The sequence below is a fragment of the Castanea sativa genome, chromosome 7 (genome assembly GCF_040712315.1).
Source record: "Castanea sativa cultivar Marrone di Chiusa Pesio chromosome 7, ASM4071231v1".
Lineage (NCBI taxonomy): Eukaryota > Viridiplantae > Streptophyta > Magnoliopsida > Fagales > Fagaceae > Castanea > Castanea sativa.
Genome location: NC_134019.1, coordinates 18,742,533 through 18,761,530, shown reverse-complemented (window position 1 = coordinate 18,761,530; position 18,998 = coordinate 18,742,533). Strand labels below are relative to the sequence as shown.

The 18,998-nt window shown below is 36.0% G+C and overlaps 2 protein-coding genes across 2 annotated transcripts; both read right to left on the bottom strand.

The window, feature by feature from the left end:
- Nucleotides 1-1,390: 1,390 nt before the first annotated feature.
- On the bottom strand, nucleotides 1,391-6,936 carry LOC142644089 (uncharacterized). Its single transcript, XM_075818768.1, has 2 exons — nucleotides 6,486-6,936; nucleotides 1,391-1,893 (listed from the first exon to the last, which is right to left on the bottom strand). The coding sequence occupies exons 1-2, from the start codon at nucleotides 6,837-6,839 to the stop codon at nucleotides 1,573-1,575; spliced, it is 675 nt and encodes a 224-aa protein (XP_075674883.1). The 5' UTR covers nucleotides 6,840-6,936; the 3' UTR covers nucleotides 1,391-1,572.
- A 2,309-nt stretch (nucleotides 6,937-9,245) lies between these two features.
- On the bottom strand, nucleotides 9,246-9,858 carry LOC142643382 (uncharacterized). Its single transcript, XM_075817992.1, has one exon. It carries the CDS (start codon nucleotides 9,755-9,757, stop codon nucleotides 9,401-9,403), a length of 357 nt encoding a protein of 118 aa, XP_075674107.1. The 5' UTR covers nucleotides 9,758-9,858; the 3' UTR covers nucleotides 9,246-9,400.
- Between the last annotated feature and the right edge of the window lie 9,140 nt (nucleotides 9,859-18,998).

Below are 18,998 nucleotides of genomic sequence, written 5' to 3'. Positions count from 1 at the left end.
CTCTCTAGCTCCGGCTCTCTTTGTGGATTCTAAGCTGATGCAATGGTGTTGGTTGAGGTAGATTGATTAAAGTACTGTGGTTGATGATGGGTTGATTTATGGTTCATGGGTTTTAATTTGAGGTGGTTTCCGATGGGTTTTGGGGTTAGAATTTGGTATGGGTTTTGATTGAGGGATGGGTTTTCCTTTTGGATTCAAATTTTGTGTGGATTTTGCTTTGATTTTTTTTGTGGGTTTCATGCATGGTGAGGGTAGGGTGTTCTGTGGTGGTGAGGTGGATTGTTGCCATGGGTCTGGGGTGGGATGTTGCCATGGGTCTGGGCTGGGTTTCTAGGGTGTTGCCGTGGGTCCGTAGGTATGAGGTGGTGGGGGTTTACCAGTGATGGTTGGGGTGGCTACTGTGATGTGGGTTGTTGTGGATTGTTCTAGTTTTTGTTGTGGAGTGATGGCAAATAGAGAGAAAGAGCAACACGAAGAGGGAAAAGGGAAGAGAGAGAAAGAAAGAAAGTAAAAAAATTATTAAAAAATGAATAGTATTTGTTGTGATGTGAAAATTAAAAACTAGGATGTAGTTTAAGTTGAAAAATGAGATTGTAAAATAGATAAAGTAGGTTTTTATATAGTAAAATGAGTATTTTTTTAGACACCCGGATGCTAGTGCTCTAAAAATGGGATTTAAGGTTTTTTGTTTTGTGTTTCGGGGATTATTAGAGGTTATTTTAGCTAGTGCATTTTTTGCATTATAATTACTCTATATATGTATGTATGTATGTATGTATATTTATAGTAAGATTGGAAGGTAAAAGTTGAGATTCCAGTGTCTATAAAAAAAGTTTCACACATACATATACACACATAAGGTTGTGTTAACACATTTTGAGTAATTTTTTGTGTAGCTTTTTTAAATTTTGACAATTTTTCAATTTTTGGCAATTTTTTTTTATCACTTTTAGCAAATTTTTTTATAACTTTTTTTTTTTTAAGTTATACACAAAAAAAGAAACGTTAACCAGCACCGCACGTTATTGGTTAATATTTCCCATACACATAATTTGTTATATTCTTCTTCTTTTTTAAAATATAAAAATTCAGTCTTTTTTCATTTCAGTCCTCTAGTTTTTTTTTATTTCAATCCTCTAACTTTTAATTGTTGTTAATTTGGCACTCTGATAGACCACAATTACCTGCTATTATCGTAAGATTGGATGGTAAAAGTGGAGAGATTTCAGTGTCCATAAAGGAGCTTCCCACATAAATTCGGTTAACTAGAGTAGATTTTTATCTCGTTAGAAAAACCCTACTGGGTATAATGTGTTATATTCTTCTTTTTTTAAAATCATAAAAATATCAGTCATAAAATAAAAAAGCAATTTCCAAAATTAAAAACGTAAAAAGAACTGCAAGCGTGCAATGAATCTGTAATTTAAAATCGAGTTTGCAATACAACTCCAATCAATATCCAAACTGTCTCTCTCTCTCTCTCTCATCAACAATCTCAAATAAACAGCCGAAACAAATACAATTAATTACACAAATAATAAATAATAATCAACAATCCATAACCCCATTCTTCTACATCACTAAAAACCCAGCAAACGCCACAACAGCCACAGATCCAGCGAGTGCGAAACTGTTCGAAACGGCACCGTTCTGTGCGGGAGCAGGTGCTTCAGATGGTGGTCCGGAGATCGATGAGGGAGTAGTCACCGGAGAAGGCGATGGAGGAGACTTCACGGTGGCCGGAGAAGGCGCAGAGGCATGAGGAGACGACGCCGGAGATTTCTTGGGAGAAGCCACCGGAGATTGAGCTATGGCGGAGACCACCAACATTGCAAGTAAAAGAATCACAATGCTTGAGGAGTGAGCCATTTCTAAAACAAAAAGCTTCGTAAATTACGAGAATACCACTATGGAAAGAAAAGAGAGTTTAGTACTTTAGTTTAGTGAAGTTTAGTACTTCGTGTTTGTTTTGAAGAAGCACCAACGTTGGAGTTGTATTTATAGGAGGGGAATTAAAAGTGAAAGTACGAGAATGCCACTACGTTAATCACGGACAACTCATGCCAGAAACACGTTTTGATGCTTTGCCACTAAGGGTACAGTTGTCATCGAATCACTGGCGAACATGTTAGTTGGGGTGTTTTCTTTTTGAAATATGCAAGCAATGTGAACCGTTGGATTGGGTTGCTTTACGTGCAACGGTCGAAAATGTGACGGTGCAGATGTCACAAATCATTCACACATGGGTACCAGATCGATAATACAAGGTGGGACCATTTTGGGGATCATAATTGAAACGGTCCAGCTGGTTTAGTAATCAATCATTATTAATCTAATATTTAATTCCTAAAGAACTTTTTTTCTTCGAAACACCAAATAGTACACATTAAAAAAGTTGACAGTCTTGGCTGGATGTAATAAGATATTATTACCTTTTGGTTTTTCTATGTTTCAAAAACGAGATAGATTCCTAAATAATAAAAAATAAAAAAAAAAAAAAAAAAAAAAAAAAAAGTGATTTAAAAATAAATAAATTCTAAGACCATTGTGTGGGTCTTTTTTGCAAACGTTTAGCTGAGTCGCCTGCTGCTATACTAAGCTTAAAGGTTTCTAGACCAGGGAGTTGTGACCTGTCCAATAGCAACCCTTCTTGGTCCGACTTGTGTGCAAACAATGCCTATGTAAATCAGGTTTTGATCATATGCCCATGGTAGGCAGAACTGTTACATTAACTACAGCATGCAGATACAATAAAGGAAATAATGGAAATTCCTTTACGATTTAGACAAAAGTGAATAATGGGCTTTGATAATGAATGCCCGTTTTATGAAACAACAACAAAAGGGTAGGTATTGAGTGAACAACAATAAGCTTATTAAAAGAAATAAATGTCAGACTGCCGTATCAAGTTACGTTGCCAAGTCTAAGTCAAGAAGGGGGATCACCTTTTCAACGTGATTAACCTCTCTGAAGGAGAAATTAATTGCTTTGAAGGGGCGGGCCTGAATGACTTGTGTTCAGTGAGGTCTTTCTCCGTTATCAGAGAACATGGGTTGGAGAGGGAGAGGGAGATCGACTCATTCAGTGCATGTCTACCACTCTGTTCTCTCTGTCTTTCTTTACTCCTCTCTCTATTCCTTAGTTCTTTCCTTTCTTTCTCTTCGTTTTTACTCTTCTTTCTATTCTCTCTAATTCTTTCTCTCTTGTCCCTTGGTTTTTACTCCTATTGTCCCTTTTTTTATTTTTAATTCTAGCGATTATCCTCCCCGAGGTTCCTCCCTCCTTCTGTCGTGCACAGCAAAGGCCCCTTATATAGTGCCAGTCGTGGCGGGCTTTTACCATTTTAGCTCTTAACCGTTTTTTTCTGGTGCGGGTGTCCTTACCGACCATTATTGACTGGCCAGTTACCCAGCCAACACCACTTACCTGCGCTGGCCGCACCACTCCACCTCACCAGACAAAGAATGCTTTTTTGTTTGTTTGCTTGTCATGGCATTCTTACCTGCCACGGTGTAAGTACTCTCCTTCTCTCCGTACCTCATGGCATGCATCTAGTGGTTCCAACTCAGTTTTACCTCTTTTGGGTGGTATGTCATCCCAACAAGACATTGCCTCCAAAAGAGTTTGAGTAGGAAACATAAAAATGAGTTTTTTCCCCCTCCCCACCGCCAAACCATGCCCTCTTACCTCTAACCCATGACCTCACCACTTCCCGTATTGGCTGGGTACAGGCTGGTGGTGTCTGGGCTTTGCACGTGCCTTACCTCCATGCTCGTCCAAATTCTGCCCGCTGCTCATGTGTTTGCCGCGGTTTGAAGGTTCATCTGCCCAGTCTGCCGTTCATCTTTGACTTCTTATAGCATGGGCTACTTTCCCTGACTTCTCATATATGGCTTGCCTCTTTAGGGGCTAGGCCTTTGCCTGATTGTGGGTTGTTCCATGCTTTTATTTTCAGCCTTGTTATTTGTTTCCTGCCACATCATCCTGTTATGCCTGCCGCGAAGTCTACTTGACCTAGGACTGTTAGGCTTCTTTGGGCTTTACTGTTCATTCCTTCTCTAATAACCCAATAAATTTATTGGGCCTTTTACTACTTGCAAGCTCCTGTGTCCTGCTTATTTCCCTTTGGGCATCCTTGGCCCGCTTACTTTCTTGGGGCATCCTCAGCCCTTTCCAATTCTATGCTTCCTATGAGTTTTTACTAACTCCTTGGGCTTCTTTGGCCCAAGTGCTTCATATTTCATCTTTGGGACTCATAGATTCTCCATTGCCTCTTACTCTCTTTACTTACATTATTTTGGGTCTGCCGTAACAGTTGTGACACATTCTCTCTTTTCTACATCCATATTGCCTATAGGTTTGCTTTTTTTTTTTTCTTCCAGGCCTTTTTAGGCCCATTTACTTCTTCAGAGTCCATTTGTTTGCTTTATGGACCTGTGATCCATTATTCCTGCCACTTGGATTTAATGGTATTTCCATCCCACTCTCTTCTGCCACTTGAATTTAATGGTATTTCCATCCCACTCTCTTCTGCCTACGTCTTTGGGCTTTTCCTCCTGCTGGGCTTCTAAAAAATGAGTATCTACAACCATATAAAGTACCATTTGTATCATAACTGTTTATGGGGTAGACTATAAGTGACAATGAAAAATAATGGATTAATGTAAAAGTGACAGACAATTATTTACAAGAGTAAAAGCTCTCATAATTTATATAGTATAAGAACTACTATTTTTTATTTAAAAAAAAAAAAAGAAAAAAAAAAGTAAACAATAGTGCAAACTACAAAGACACGGTTTGATTTTTTTTTTTTTTTTTATTATTGGATTATTCAGGGCTGTCTAATTTCTGTAGGCAGGAGTGATGCAATTGCAAGGTGCATTATAAATTTTTATTATTTAATTAGTATCTAATTATTAGTAATGGTGTTAAGTGAATGAATAATCCGTCATATTGGGTAACTCTTTTTTTATATCTATTTTTTTGTGAAACACAAATTTGTATTTTGTAGGTTTCAATTAGTTTAGCAGGTAATATATTTTGTTGTCAAAAAAAAAAAAAAAATACAAGTTTGAATGTTGGATTTTCATATTTCAAATTTCTATATCGTGATAAGCATCTTTCAAATAAGGGAATGACAATATACACGATTTATTTTCATTTCATTCCTCTCAAATACCTTCAATTCAAACGGTAAGCAACACGATTTACATCCTAGATAGTGATTATGACACATCAGGCAAACCAAACTAAATTTTCTACAGTAGCTTACATGGTCTTTTCCTTTAACCGTTTCCTTTTTCTTTTTACATATTTTTACGACTTTTAATTTGAGTCAAAAACTTAGAGCATCTTGCTTGGCAAAGGAGTCAGGGAGGCACTAAATAAAGAGTAAAGTAGTGACCCTAGCAAAGGTTTACTTTACTTTAATTGCCTAATTAAAGGTTTCACTCTCTTTAGATTTTTTTTCTCTTCAATTTTATTAGGAGCTTTATAACTTTTTTTTGTTTTCTATTTTAATTAGGCTTTGGACTTCAATCTTATTAGTCAGAACATAAGATTAAAATACTGTGAGAGGATGTTCTTAAGCAACTGAAAATTGCATCTTTTGTGGTAATGAAACTTAAGCAAAATGAAAAATGCCACCCATATGTGTTGCAGGATATGCCTAATAATATTTGCAAATAACTAAAAAAAAGAAGTTAAAATGCAAAACATATCCTTTCTATTTCACCAAAATTTATTTTGGTCCCTTAATTTGCTTCCGTTCACTTTCAAGTTTATATATCAAAAGCTTTTCCAACCAACTATTTCACCAATTTATCTTTTTTTTTTTCTTTGAATTAAAATTTTTCGATATCACTGTTGCGGATTTTTGCAATGTAATATTTTTGGAAAAAAGTATTCTTCTACAATGGAGAAATGCTAAAATGGAAAATTGGGTTCCTTTTAGGTGAAATGCTAAAATGGAAAAATAAGTTCTCTTAAAGATTACCTTTGGTTCTATCAGAGTGAAAAATTAATTTTAATCATTTCACCTAGCTAGCATTTCTTGGCATTCGCATTTTTAGTGGAAAACATTTTATTTATTCATTACATTAATATTCCAAGCAAAACTTTTTCTATTGCATTTTTGTAACTTTTGTATTAACAAATTGCTGCGATTTTGTTTGAGCAACAGCTACAAATACCCAAGTTTATTGAACTCAAGCACCAATTGATTTTAATCGCAATTCAAACCCATAAAGTTGGTTTCGTAATTTCTTGACTTTCAAAAATAAAATTTCACAATATTTAACACCAATTGCGAATTAAAAGAATAAGGAAGAAATTATATTAATAGGTTTTTTTTTTTTTTTGGGTGAATTATATTAATGGGTATAGTGAATACCATGATAAAACATCACATGCTGTGAATGAATGAATAATGAATAATTAAATACAATAAAACACCAAAACCCAAGAACGAACACTTGTAATTTCTAAAACACCAAAACGGTAGCGAATGCTGCTAATGCCACAGATCCAGCAGCGAACCCAACTCTGTTCAAAACGGCGCCACTAGCAGGTCCAGGAGCTTCAGCAGGTGGGGTACTAATGGAAGATGGAGGACTCACTGGAGCCTCAGAAGAAGCCGGAGGAGGAGATGGTGGAGAGTTCACCACTGCCGGAGACGGAGCAGGCACTGGTGTCTTTCTAACTGTCGGTGATGGCGCTGAAGCTTTAGGTGCAGGTGCTTTTGTTGGCGACTTTGATGGTGATTGTGAAGGAGACTGGGCTAAAGTGGAGCCCACAAGTACTGCCATTAGCACCAAAGCCACAAAGCTAAAGCGACCCATTGTAGAAAAAAAGCTAAGACTGAGAGAGAGAGAGAGAGAGAGAGTTTTAAAGACTGAAACAGAGAGAGAGAGAGAGAGTTTGATTGAGTGTTTGGGTTTGAGATATGAAGAAGAGAGACTGAGTGGGGTTTATATAGTGATTTCTTAACGTCTCAATCACGTATCTCGAGAAGGATTGGACGGTGGAGATTGACAGTCTTGGCTGGATATAATAAAAATAAAAATAAACACTATTAAACACTATTAAAACTATTAAAACTATTTAAACACTATTAAAACTATTTTTTTATTAAAATTTTTTATCAGTGCTTAAGACACGGTTTGATATTTTTTATTGGATTAGTTAGTGCTGTCTAATTGGAGTGATGCAATTGCAAGGTGTATTATAAATTTTTATTATTTAATTAGTATCTAATCATTAGTAACGGTGTTGATTTCAAAAAAAAATTCATTAGCAATGGTGTTAAATGAATGTATAATCCATTAAATTGGGTAACTCTTTTTCTTTTTCTTTTATATATATATATATATATATATATATATATATATATATATCTATTCTATGGAACACAAATGTAAGGCCCATAATTAGAACTTCAGCCCACTAAGGAATGGATGATAGCACAATAAGTCAAAAAATATATATTTTTTGGAGAACGAACCTTACAAGAAAACTTCTTAAGAAATTAAGTACAGACCTTTACAAATATGATCCATACTAGCATGATTAAGAATGCAAATTGACAAAAATAACGCTCCTCGGTCAAGTTCGAGAATGAGATGTTCTTATATTTAATCAAGTTTATCTGTGTACAATGTGTTCTTTTTCTTCCTTCTTAGATTACATGCCTCATTTTTATGGTGGTCATTTTCTTATATAGTCACTCACGTCCACATCAACCCTTCACCTGTTGATTTTTTAAGAAATCTCTTGGATGCTTGTCCCATTAGGACCTCCTAGAAATTTTATGAGAAGCTGTGAGCTGAAATAGCACTGTTTAGATATCATTTATTCATAAATGTGGTTAGTTCATTTGGTGCAGTGCATTTAATATGGCAGTGACAGGCTCCTTCTCAAAGATTTCTTCTTTTGTTATTGGCTTAGCTCTGCTACCTTCCTTGAAGCTTATCTTTCCAAAATAATTAACTCCCTAAAACTCTCCCAAGGTTGCTTCACTCCTAAAGAACCTCAATTGCTTCGTCACTCTCTTCCTTTCTCCTCAACCTAGTGACTTAAGTTTATACAAACCCTTTGACCATCCTCGGGTGTTTGTTCATCCTCAGACATGGCCCATAATCCAATAAATGTGCTTGGTTCACCTGTCCTGACAACAAATTTGCAAGTTTCAATGAATTTAATTGGTAAAATATTTTGTTGTCATATAAAAAATCTAAAATTCATGAATATTTTTTTATTTAAAAAAATATAAGTTTAAATGTCGGATTTTCAATTTTCAAATTTCTATATCTTGGTAAGCATCTTTCAACTAAGGGAATGACAATATCTACTATTAATTTTCATTAATTTCATTCCTCTCAAATTCCTTCAATTCAAACAGTAAGCAACATAATTTACATCTTAGATAGTGATTATGACACATCATGCAATTCAAACGAAATTTTCTACAGCACCTAGCTTACATTTCCTTTAACAGTTTACTTTTTCTTTTTCTTGTTACATAATTTACAACTTTTAATTTGAGTCAAAAACTTAGAGCATCTTGCTAGGCAAAGGAGTCAGGAGGCACTACTAAAGGTTTAGTTTTTAGTTTTTTTTTTTTTTTCCCAATTTTATTAGGAGCTTTATAGGCATTTTTAATGCTCTTACTTTTCCTTGAAAATTGCATCTTTCTAGGCATTTAAGCAAAAACCCATATATGGTGGTGACAAATAATATTTGCAAATATTTCCACCAATTTTAATCCTTTTCAAACTCTTACTTTCAATCACTTTCATCGATATCACCTGTCGAATTTTTGGAAATATGAAAATATGAGTTTGAGAGATTCCTTAATTGCCAGAGGCTTCACTAATTTTAATCTTTTATCTTTGAATTTTTGCAAAAATTATTATGGAAAAATTAGAGTTCCTTTGGTTTATCTTTTTTTTTTTTTGGTAAAGTTCCTTTGGTTTATCAGAGAGTGCAAATTAATTCATTTCACCTGGCTTAGGTTCTCTTGGCATTTTATTTATTCATTACATTAAGTATTTCAAGCAAAACTTTTTCTTTTGCATTTTTGTAACTTTTGTATTCGTAAAGTCTTAAAAAAAATAGCTGCGATTTTGTTTGAGTCACACACTGCTACAAATTACCCAAGTTTATTGAACTCAAGCATCATTTGATTTCCGTTCAATCGCGCAATTCAAACCCATAAAATTTCACAATATTTAACAACAATTGCAGAATTAAAAGAATAAAGAAGAAATTATATTAATGGGTATAGTAAATACCATGATAAAAACATCACATATGAAACGACCAAATCCACTGTGAATGAATGAATAATGAATAATTAAAAACAATAAAACACCCAAAACCCAGGAACGAACACTTCTAATTTCTAAAACACCAAAACGGCAGCGAATGCTGCTACTGCCACAGATCCAGCAGCGAACCCAACTCTGTTCAAAACGGCGCCACTAGCCGGTCCAGGAGCTTCAGCAGGTGGGGTACTAATGGTAGATGGAGGACTCACTGGAGCCTCAGAAGAAGCCGGAGGAGGAGATGGTGGAGAGTTCACCACTGCCGGAGACGGAGCAGGCACTGGTGTCTTTCTAACTGTCGGTGATGGCGCTGAAGCTTTAGGTGCAGGTGCTTGTGTTGGCGACTTTGAAGGAGATTGTGAAGGAGATTGGGCTAAAGTAGAGCCCACAAGTACTGCCATTAGAACCAAAGCCACAAAGCTAAAGCGAGCCATTGTAGAAAAAAAAGGCTAAGACTGAGAGAGGAGAGAAAGTTTTAAAGACTGAAACAGAAAGAGAGAAAGTTTTGAGTGTTTGGGTTTGAGATATGAAGAAGAGAGGGTGAGTATGGTTTATATAGGGATTTCCTAACGTCTATATCACGTATCTCGAGAAGGATGGACGGTGAAGATTGTTTCTTTATAAAAGGCAAGAAAAAAATTAAAAAATATAACACGGCTAAGTCACAGGTGTTTACTTTATTGGTGAGCAGTATGTATGAGTGTATGAGTAAGGAACAGTTGGCTATGGAAACAATCATAGACGTACACGTGGGTGGGTTGGTAGCGGAGAATGCGGAGCCGTAAGGATGAATATTAAAAAGTATGGTGTTTGTAACGGTCGGAAAACGGCTAAGTTGTGTTGGGTATTGTGCGGGGCAGTTCACAACGTGGGTACGCGGTACGACCGTATCTGGGAACATCGAAGTTGAACACGTCTGTTTGAAAAAGTAATCTGGACTCTTGACCTTTTGAAATGCATATAGACTCGAGAGAGATGAGAATGGGCAAAAGGAAAAGAAACAAAGAACAGATTAAAAAATACTAGCCTCGTGTGCGTAAATTTTAGTGGCCCTATTTTGTAGTAAAAAGAATGTGTTTTTATTTATATATATATATATATATATATAATTTTTATTTTGAGAATTTAATTTATAATTAGATAAAAAAATTTAAAAATTTGTAGGAGAATAATTTTATGTTTTAGACAATGTTTTAGTGGTAATTAGAGTTGCATTTTACCGGATTGTCACTTAGTTTGTTTCTACTTAAATATAGGGTGTAAAGGCATTTCTGAACTAAAAAAATGAAAAATTCAAACAGGGGAAGTTCCTTAAATAATAGTATAGAAAATAAAAAGCAATAATTTTGCATCCATTATCTATACTACTATTTAAAGAGCTTCTCTTGTTTGGACCGAATATTTTTTTTGTTTTAAAATACTCCTACATCCCTATATTTAAGTAAAGACAAAACTAAAAGACAATTAGGTAAAAATATAACCCTAACTTCCACTAAAATATTGTCTAAAATATAAGGTCACTCCCCTATTGATTTTCAAATTTATTTATTTACTTATAAATTAAATTCTCAAAATAAAAATTATATATATAATAAAAAACATAGATATTTTTTTTGCTACTATCACTAAAATAAAATAAAAATAAAAAAAATTCTCATCGCACGCGCAAAACGTGTGTGACAAGGCTAGTTCTTTTTAATTTATATACGTCTACAATATTTTTACAATAATTTTATTAAAAATTTTAAGTAGCAAGCTGTTATTAGTAGGTAAAAAAATAGAATGATACTAGAAATACAACTATTTTAGAAATATTTTTACAAATCACTGATATGGTGAGTGATTATTGGTAAATGAAAATGTGATATTAATAGTGGACCTAAATGAAAACCAATAAGAGGTTAACCACATCAATATTTTGTAAAATAGTTTACGTTTATAACATTACTCAAAAAAATGATGTTAATGATGAGTTCAATTTAGAATCAATAATAACATGTCATCTAGGATTTGTTCTGAAATTATTGTAAAAAATATTGTGCTATAGCCACAATATTTTCACAATAAATCATAAGTGGTTATTATTGGTTATAATTTGAATTTATCATTAAAATTACTTTTGTACCCACCAAAAACAACTTATAATAACCTGCTACTTAGAGTTTTTGTGAAACTATTGTGAACATAGTATTTCTCCTTTTTATTAACCATTTAAATTTAGAGTAAATTTAATGCCATTTTGGATATGCATCATTATTAATTTCTTTAAAACCTTCTCCTCTCTCCCCTTGTGTGTGTGTGTGTGTTAAAATACTTAGTATTCTAAAAAAAAAATTAGGGTAAATTTTGTTAACACATGAGGTTTTAAAATTTAGATTTTACTAGTCATCAACTCATGCAATGCCGAGGAATGTTTAATAAATTATAATTTTATCTCAAAAAAAATTATTGTCACTATCTTTTACTTTGTATATAATTATGAAAATTGATAATTATTAATGGAGATTTATTATGATTATATTTGTATATTAATAAAAATTTAATAATTATTATATTTATTAATGAGTGCTATTTATTATAATTGAGTTTTTATGATAATTATTAATAGATATTTATTATAACTATATTATGTATATTTAAAGAAAGAAAATATGATTTGACAAGATTCTAATAAGGGGTTTAAATATGATGATGCACAGAAAATCAGTAAGCTGAATGTTTCGAGTTTCAATTAGCTAGTGGTTGCTTGGAAGGTCTGTAAAGAAAGAAAAACAAGATCAAAAGTGACCAAGGTGAACCAGCCAAGAACCCTTTAATGCTTAAGTTAGTTTTTTCTCTAAAACTCAAGAATTCCAACTTTAGGAGTGGTGAAAACTTCTCTTCATTTGATATGGATGAGTCCTTTTATAGTGAGTTTTGGAGTTGTTACTTGTTTAGTAACTTCCTCAACGTGGATGGAAGTTAGAAGGTTCAGACTTAACTTCCACAACTTCTATGGAAGTTAGAAAGTTCAGACTTATCTTCTACAACTCCTATCAGGAGTAAAGAACTTAGTGGGAAGTTATAGTAATGAATAAGGATTTTGCTCATACTTCAAAATAGTAGAATGTGGTCCGAATTATAAGCTCTTGAACATAAATTTATTCTGAAAATTTCTAAGTGTTGGAAGGTCGTCTAGGTTCTTCCATGTTAGACGACCTTCTTACACTTGGACGGCCTTCTTATGCTGGATGACCTTCTTATGCTAGATGACCTTCTTATATTGGGACAACCTTTTTAGACTTGGATGACACTATGGACGAACTGGAGATATTCCAATTTTTGGTTCACCATTCCATTTATTTTTTTGAGGAATATACCACGTGTCAGCTTCTAGTTGGACCGCTCCGCTTTATTGACCCACCTCTAGGGCCTGTAAATATGTACATTCTCTCTCTTACCCTTCCACTTTTCTAATATGTCCATCTAGTCATCCTCGTCTCTAGTCTCTCGTCAGGTACTTCCTTCCCTTCCTCTTTAGGTTTTCGTCTTTAGGATTGTTTTGTACATTTTTATAAATATGTCTACGTCTAGTGGTAGTACAGAGAGAGAGAAATAGAGGAATATAAGGACGAGTCCGCTGGTAGTAGTGGTAGCTACGAGAATAGTAGTGAGAGTAGTTCCCAAGACAAGAATTATTCATCTAGATGACTTCTGGGACTGAGGCTAGCTCGTCTAGAAGAAGTAAGTCACCTAGTCCCCTTCAAGACGAAGAGGAGGATGAAAATGTCATCTATAGTTGTGCCCTAGAAGTAGCATCCACCCTAGACATGAGTAAGTTAACAACCCTTGTAGGTAGATACCAGATTCCCCATGAGTTTAGACCTTGTCTTCCTGAAATTGGAGAATGGTGTTGTTCTCCTTTTTCTGGTTTTGGTGCATATGCTTCCTACCTATTAGCAGGTCTTTGGTTTCCTCTTAATTCTTTCTATAGAGGTCTCTTTCATAGGTTAGGCATTGGACCAAACCAACTCAACCCTAATGGATGAAGAACGATAGTAGCCATGCAAGTGTTATGGCGTGAGGCGTTTGAAGGGAACCATCCAATTATAGTGGACGAGTTCCTTTATTGCTATAAACCCTCAGTTTTTAAACAATCTGCTGGTTTTACCAATTTTCATCTAGGGGCCTCCAATTTAGTTTGATTAGGGGTCATAGTTCTTCTGATAGGTTATGGAAGAAATAATTTTTCTTTGTTTCTAGAAATTGGGCTAGGGACCCAGTTAATGTAAATAATGTCCCCTTCCCTCCTTTTACGAGTGCCCTAGGTGTACTTCTTTCCTTGTCTAACCTCTCTTATATTGGTGCAGCTATTACTCGTCCACACTTGGACAAGTTTCACTTGGAGCATATAGATAGAGCTCGTGCTTATCTTGAGAGGTCCTTCCACATCTTGTTAACCCTTCATCGTCTAGCTATCTGAGGACTTGATCCTGAGCCCACTGAAGAAAATCTTGCACACAAAGAGACCACTCATCGAAGTAAGTGTCGTCCATCGCATTTCATCATTTCTTTCTCTTTTATTTTTTCTTTTATACACACACACACACACACACATTATTAACTCTATATCTTCTCCATCATAAGGTTAGCCATTATGAAAGAAAACAAAGGGAAAAATGTGGCCAGTGATACTAAAGGAGAAAAGGATGCCCAGGTCCAAGACGAAGCAACTCCACTGGCCGTCCAAAAGCCTGCCGTCTAGGCGAGGAAGAGGAAAGCATTTCAAGCTGTATTGACCTTGGTGATCTTCCAAGACGCCGAGGTTCTAACAAACAGAAGCCTGATAAGACTCCTCCCCTCAAGGTTTCAAAGCTTCCAAATACGACAGTACACCTGGACGACTCAGTAGTGAATCTGGTGCCTTTCCAAGCTACTCCTTCAACCGTCCAGCCTGAAAACCCTCCTCCCTTTACAGCCAAAGCTTCTCACAGGATTCATCCTTTAGTCCAAACCAAGCATCCTCCCAACTTGGTGCTGGACAAGGATTATGTTTGGAAGACGTTCAAAGGACTCATTACTAACAGAGAAGTGAGCGCATGCTATGACATGTCAGTAAGGGATTTTGAACGTTCTGCCATCCATGATCTTTTCAAGGTATGTAATTTTCTTATTATTCTCATTTTATTTTCTAAGAAATTTACAAAAAATTTCTAACTCTCCTTCGTCCATATGTTTTGCATGCCATGGCAAAGTTTTATACCACGTCCAGCCAAGCCAAGGAACTCTGTGATGAGGCTAAGGCTGCTAAGGCATAGAGCAATGAACTGAAGGACGAGTTCCTTTTGAAGAAGGGGGAAGTGATCAGGTTGACCGAGGAGCTTACTCGTCTTCAAGGGATAAAGAAGAAGCTAAGGAACGAGGTGGAAGAGCTCAAGGCAAACTCTATTGAGAAGGAAACCCGTATCAATCATCTAGAGATGAAATTTCAAGGTTTTACCTCGTCTTTAGAGAATGCTCAAAAGGAAGCCATTGTAACCTTTATGAAGTCAGATGACTTTACTAATCGTCTAGACCGTCATTACGTTGCTAGCTTTGAAGACTTCCACTTTGACACCAAGGAGGCCTACCTTGAGATGGATTTTGATTCTTTCAAAATCCCTACTACAGCTGAGAGTTCCCTACTTCAGACAAGCTATGAGGACGTCAATGTTGTGGACGACGCTTCAACAGAACCTGCTAAGGACGCCGTTGAGACAAGCAAAGACGACCCAAAGTCTAGGGGCAATGCCCTCTGTGGTTTATCCTAGTAAAGTTTATTTCTTTTTAGAAATATTTAATTATTTTAGTTTGTTGAGAATGCCCATTGTTTTAGGCTTTATTTTAAAATTTATTTAAGTACAATCTCTTCATCCAAGTTTATGGTCGTGCAACAAATACAATAGCCTTTTATTTATTGTTAAACATATTACTTTTTGTGTATGAACATATTTCTTTTATTTACATCGCCCATATTATATCCTATGTTTTAAATGTGGTCTGTCCACTTATGAAGGCATTTAGCTCGTCCATGTTAGGATAACTTTCTAATGCTCAACAATTTACCATTCTTTATAATTTACAAGTGTAAGTCGTCTATGAATTAAATTTCCTTTGCCAGCTTTCTTCATCCATTGATTTGACTTATAGCTTGCATTATTCCTCGTCCATAGGCTGGACAGTTTTTTATTCGTCTTTGGGCAAGAAGTTTTCAGCATTTACTCGTCCAAGGATTGGATTGTTTAGCTGGTCACATTCATCCATGGATTTTGAACATTCTTGCGTGCACGCTTTATCTCGTCCATTAGTTAGATGAATATACCTTAGGTTTATTTTACTTTGCTTTTACCTTACTTAAGGAAAGCTTATAGACGTTACATCCCTGCGTCTAGAGATTTTGCTTGTCTTGGGCCTTTAGCCTTCTTGTAGATTAGTTTTAATAAGAACTTCAACAACATGAAAATTCACACAACATTATATACTTTGGAAATCCAAACCATATTTACATATCATACACATTGTCCACAAGTTATGGCACATGCTTAGAAGCTGGTGCCTTTAGGGAATTGAAAATACTTATGTACAAACAGACTAAGTTCATGACTTCGTCCACCACGACTATGTCCATAGATAATGCACAAGCTGAGAGCTAGTGCATTTTTAGGGAATTAAAATACTAAAAACATACAATACTAGCAACGAACACAAATAAAACATAAGGACTAATAACACATAACTTAAACTTCTTCCATGATGCTCATCTAGGATGATGCTCGTCCAGGTTGATGCTCGTCCAGGCTGACACTTCATTGATAATATCTTCTTAAATGCTCAACGTTCCAAGGGTGCTCTAACTTTCATCCATCTAGAGCTTCCAAGTAGTATGATCCCTACCTTTTGCAATTGATAACTCTATAGGGTCCTTCCCAATTTTCCATGGGACGGGTTTCTGGTTGTTAAGGAAACCCTTTTTAGGACGAGGTCCCCAATGTCGAATCGCCTGGGTTTCACCATTGCATCATATTTCCTATCCATGAGGTTTTTATACCTTGTAGTTCTCTGTTTAGCATTCATCCTTACCTCATCTATCAGATCAAGGCTAAGATGTAGTTGCTCCTCATTTTCCTCATCTTGATACTTCATCACCCATGGTAAGTCATATGTACTTTTGCAAGTAAAACTGCTTCATTCCCATAGGTTAGTTTGAAAGGAGTTTCCCCTATGGGGGTCCTCACAGTCATCCTGTAAGCCCATAGAACACCTAGTAGCTCACCTGGCGATACTCCCTTTGCCCCTTCAAGCCAAGTCTTGATGATCTTTAACAAGGATTGGTTTGCAACTTCAGTTTTTCCATTTGCTTGTGGGTGGGAGGGTGAGGAATGATGATTCTTTATCCCAAGTTGCTCATAAAAATCTCTGAAGGGTGTGTTATCAAACTACCTTTCATTATCTGACACTAGTACCCTAGGAACCCCAAATCGGTAGATGATACTCTTCTATATGAAGTTCTTGACATTCTACTGTGTAATCTTTGCTAAGGGTTTAGCTTCCACCCATTTAATGAATTAATCGATCCCTACCACTAAAAACTTCATTTTCCTGGTTCCTATTAGAAAGGGACCCAAAATATCCAATCCCCATTGTGCAAAGGGTCATGGAGCCATCATCAAGATGAGGTACTCCAATAGTTGTCTAGGGATGTTGTTAAAGCGTTGACACTAATCACACACCTTTACATAAGCCTTAGCATATGCTTGAATGGTCGACCAGTTGTAACCAGCACGGACGACCTTATGGACGAGTGCTCTTGCTCCCGAATGGTTTCCACATGCTCCTTCATGAACTTCCCTCAACGCACAGTTTGATTCGTCTGAAGCTAAACACCTTAGGTAAGGGTGTGAGAAGCCTATTTTATATAGCACCTCGTTTATTAAGACATACTTAGCTAATCTAATCCTTAGCTTTCTGGATTCGTCCATTTCTTCTAGAAGCCTTCTCCATCCCTGAGGTAAGCCACTATTGGGGTCATCCAGTTTTCTTCTCCTTCAATTTGCTGCACCTCTGGAAGATCTATGTTTGGCATGTACTAGACTTCTTCATACTTGTCCAGTGACCCATCTGCTAACGCTACCTTTGATAAGGCATCTGCCTCCATGTTTTCCTCCTTTGGAACTTGAAGAAAACTAGTTTCCTTAAATTTCTTAACAAGTCGCTTCACCTTGTTGAGATATTTCTTCATACATTCTTCTTTAGCTTCATATGTTCTATTCATTTGACCCATGATCAACTGAAAGTCTCCTTGAACAACTATTGACTCTGCCCCTAAGGACATGGCCAATTCCAGTCCTTTAAGGAGGGCATTATATTCAACTTCATTGTTGGTCATCTAATACTGTAAACGAGCTGCATATTTCAACTTATCTCCTTCTGGAGATTTTAGTATAACTCTTATATCTCCTGCATATTGTGTAGACAAACCATCTACATAGATGATCCACTTCTTAACTTCATCCATCTTGTCTAGATCACCATGATTAGGAGTGAATTCTGCAATGAAATCTGCCAAAGCTTGAGCCTTTATCTCAATTCTTGGTTAATACCTGATATCAAATTCACTAAATTCTATAGCCCACTGGACAAGTTAACTTACGGCTTCCAACTTGTTCATTACCTTCTTGAGTGGATGATCCATCAAGACATTAATGACATGAGCCTAAAAGTAATGCCTTAGCTTCCTGGAAGCTGTTATCAGTGCAAAGGCCAACTTCTCCATCATAGGATATCGTCCCTCTGCCCCCCTTAGTGCTCGGCTTGTATAATAAACAAGCTTCTGCACTTTCCCTTCTTCCCTGATTAATGCCAAACTTACTACATGTGGGGACACTGCTAAGTATAAATACAATTCCTCACTTGGTATAGATGGACTTAGCAGTGGAGCCTTAGTAAGATAGACCTTAAGATCTTTGAAGGCCTTCTAGAATTCGTTCGTCCACTCAAACGCCTTTTTGAGAACTTTGAAAAATGACAAATATTTATCAGTAGCTTTTGAAACAAACCTGTTAAGGGCCGTAACTCGTCCAGTGAAGGACTGGACTTCCTTGACATTTCTTGGTGGCTCCATGTTTAGTATCGCTTGGATCTTATCAAGATTTGTTTCAATTCCCCTTTGTGAAACCATAAATCCTTGGAACTTCCCTAATAAAACCCTGAAGGCATACTTGCTTAGATTTAGCTTCATGTTATATCGTCTAAGTTTGTTAAAGGTCTCCTGTAGGTCGTTCAGATGTTTTTTCTCATCCAAGCTTTTCACCAGCATGTCATCTACATATACTTCTACATTTCATCCTATTTGTGGACGAAACATATGATTGACCAACCTATGATAGGTTACCCCCGCATTCTTCAAACCAAAGGGCATCACTTTGTAACAAATCAGGCCTTGATTGGTAATGAAGGATGTCTTCTCTTGATTTGCCTCGTCTATCTTTATCTAATTATAACTTGAGAAGGTGTCCATGAAACTTAGCAATTGATGACCTACTATTGAGTCTACCAGATGGTCAATACGTGATAATGGATAACTATCCTTAGGGCAAGTCTTGTTTAAATCATTAAAATCTACACACATCCTCCATTTTTCATTAGCTTTCTTGACCA

Excerpts from the sequence above, each read along its gene's own strand:
- LOC142643382 (XM_075817992.1), bottom strand. The coding sequence starts at position 9,757 with ATGGCTCGCTTTAGCTTTGTGGCTTTGGTTCTAATGGCAGTACTTGTG.
- LOC142644089 (XM_075818768.1), bottom strand. The coding sequence starts at position 6,839 with ATGGGTCGCTTTAGCTTTGTGGCTTTGGTGCTAATGGCAGTACTTGTG. Across the intron at positions 1,894-6,485 it reads TCGCTACCGTTTTGGTGTTT|TTTACGAAGCTTTTTGTTTT; the intron begins TAGAAATTACAA and ends GTATTCTCGTAA.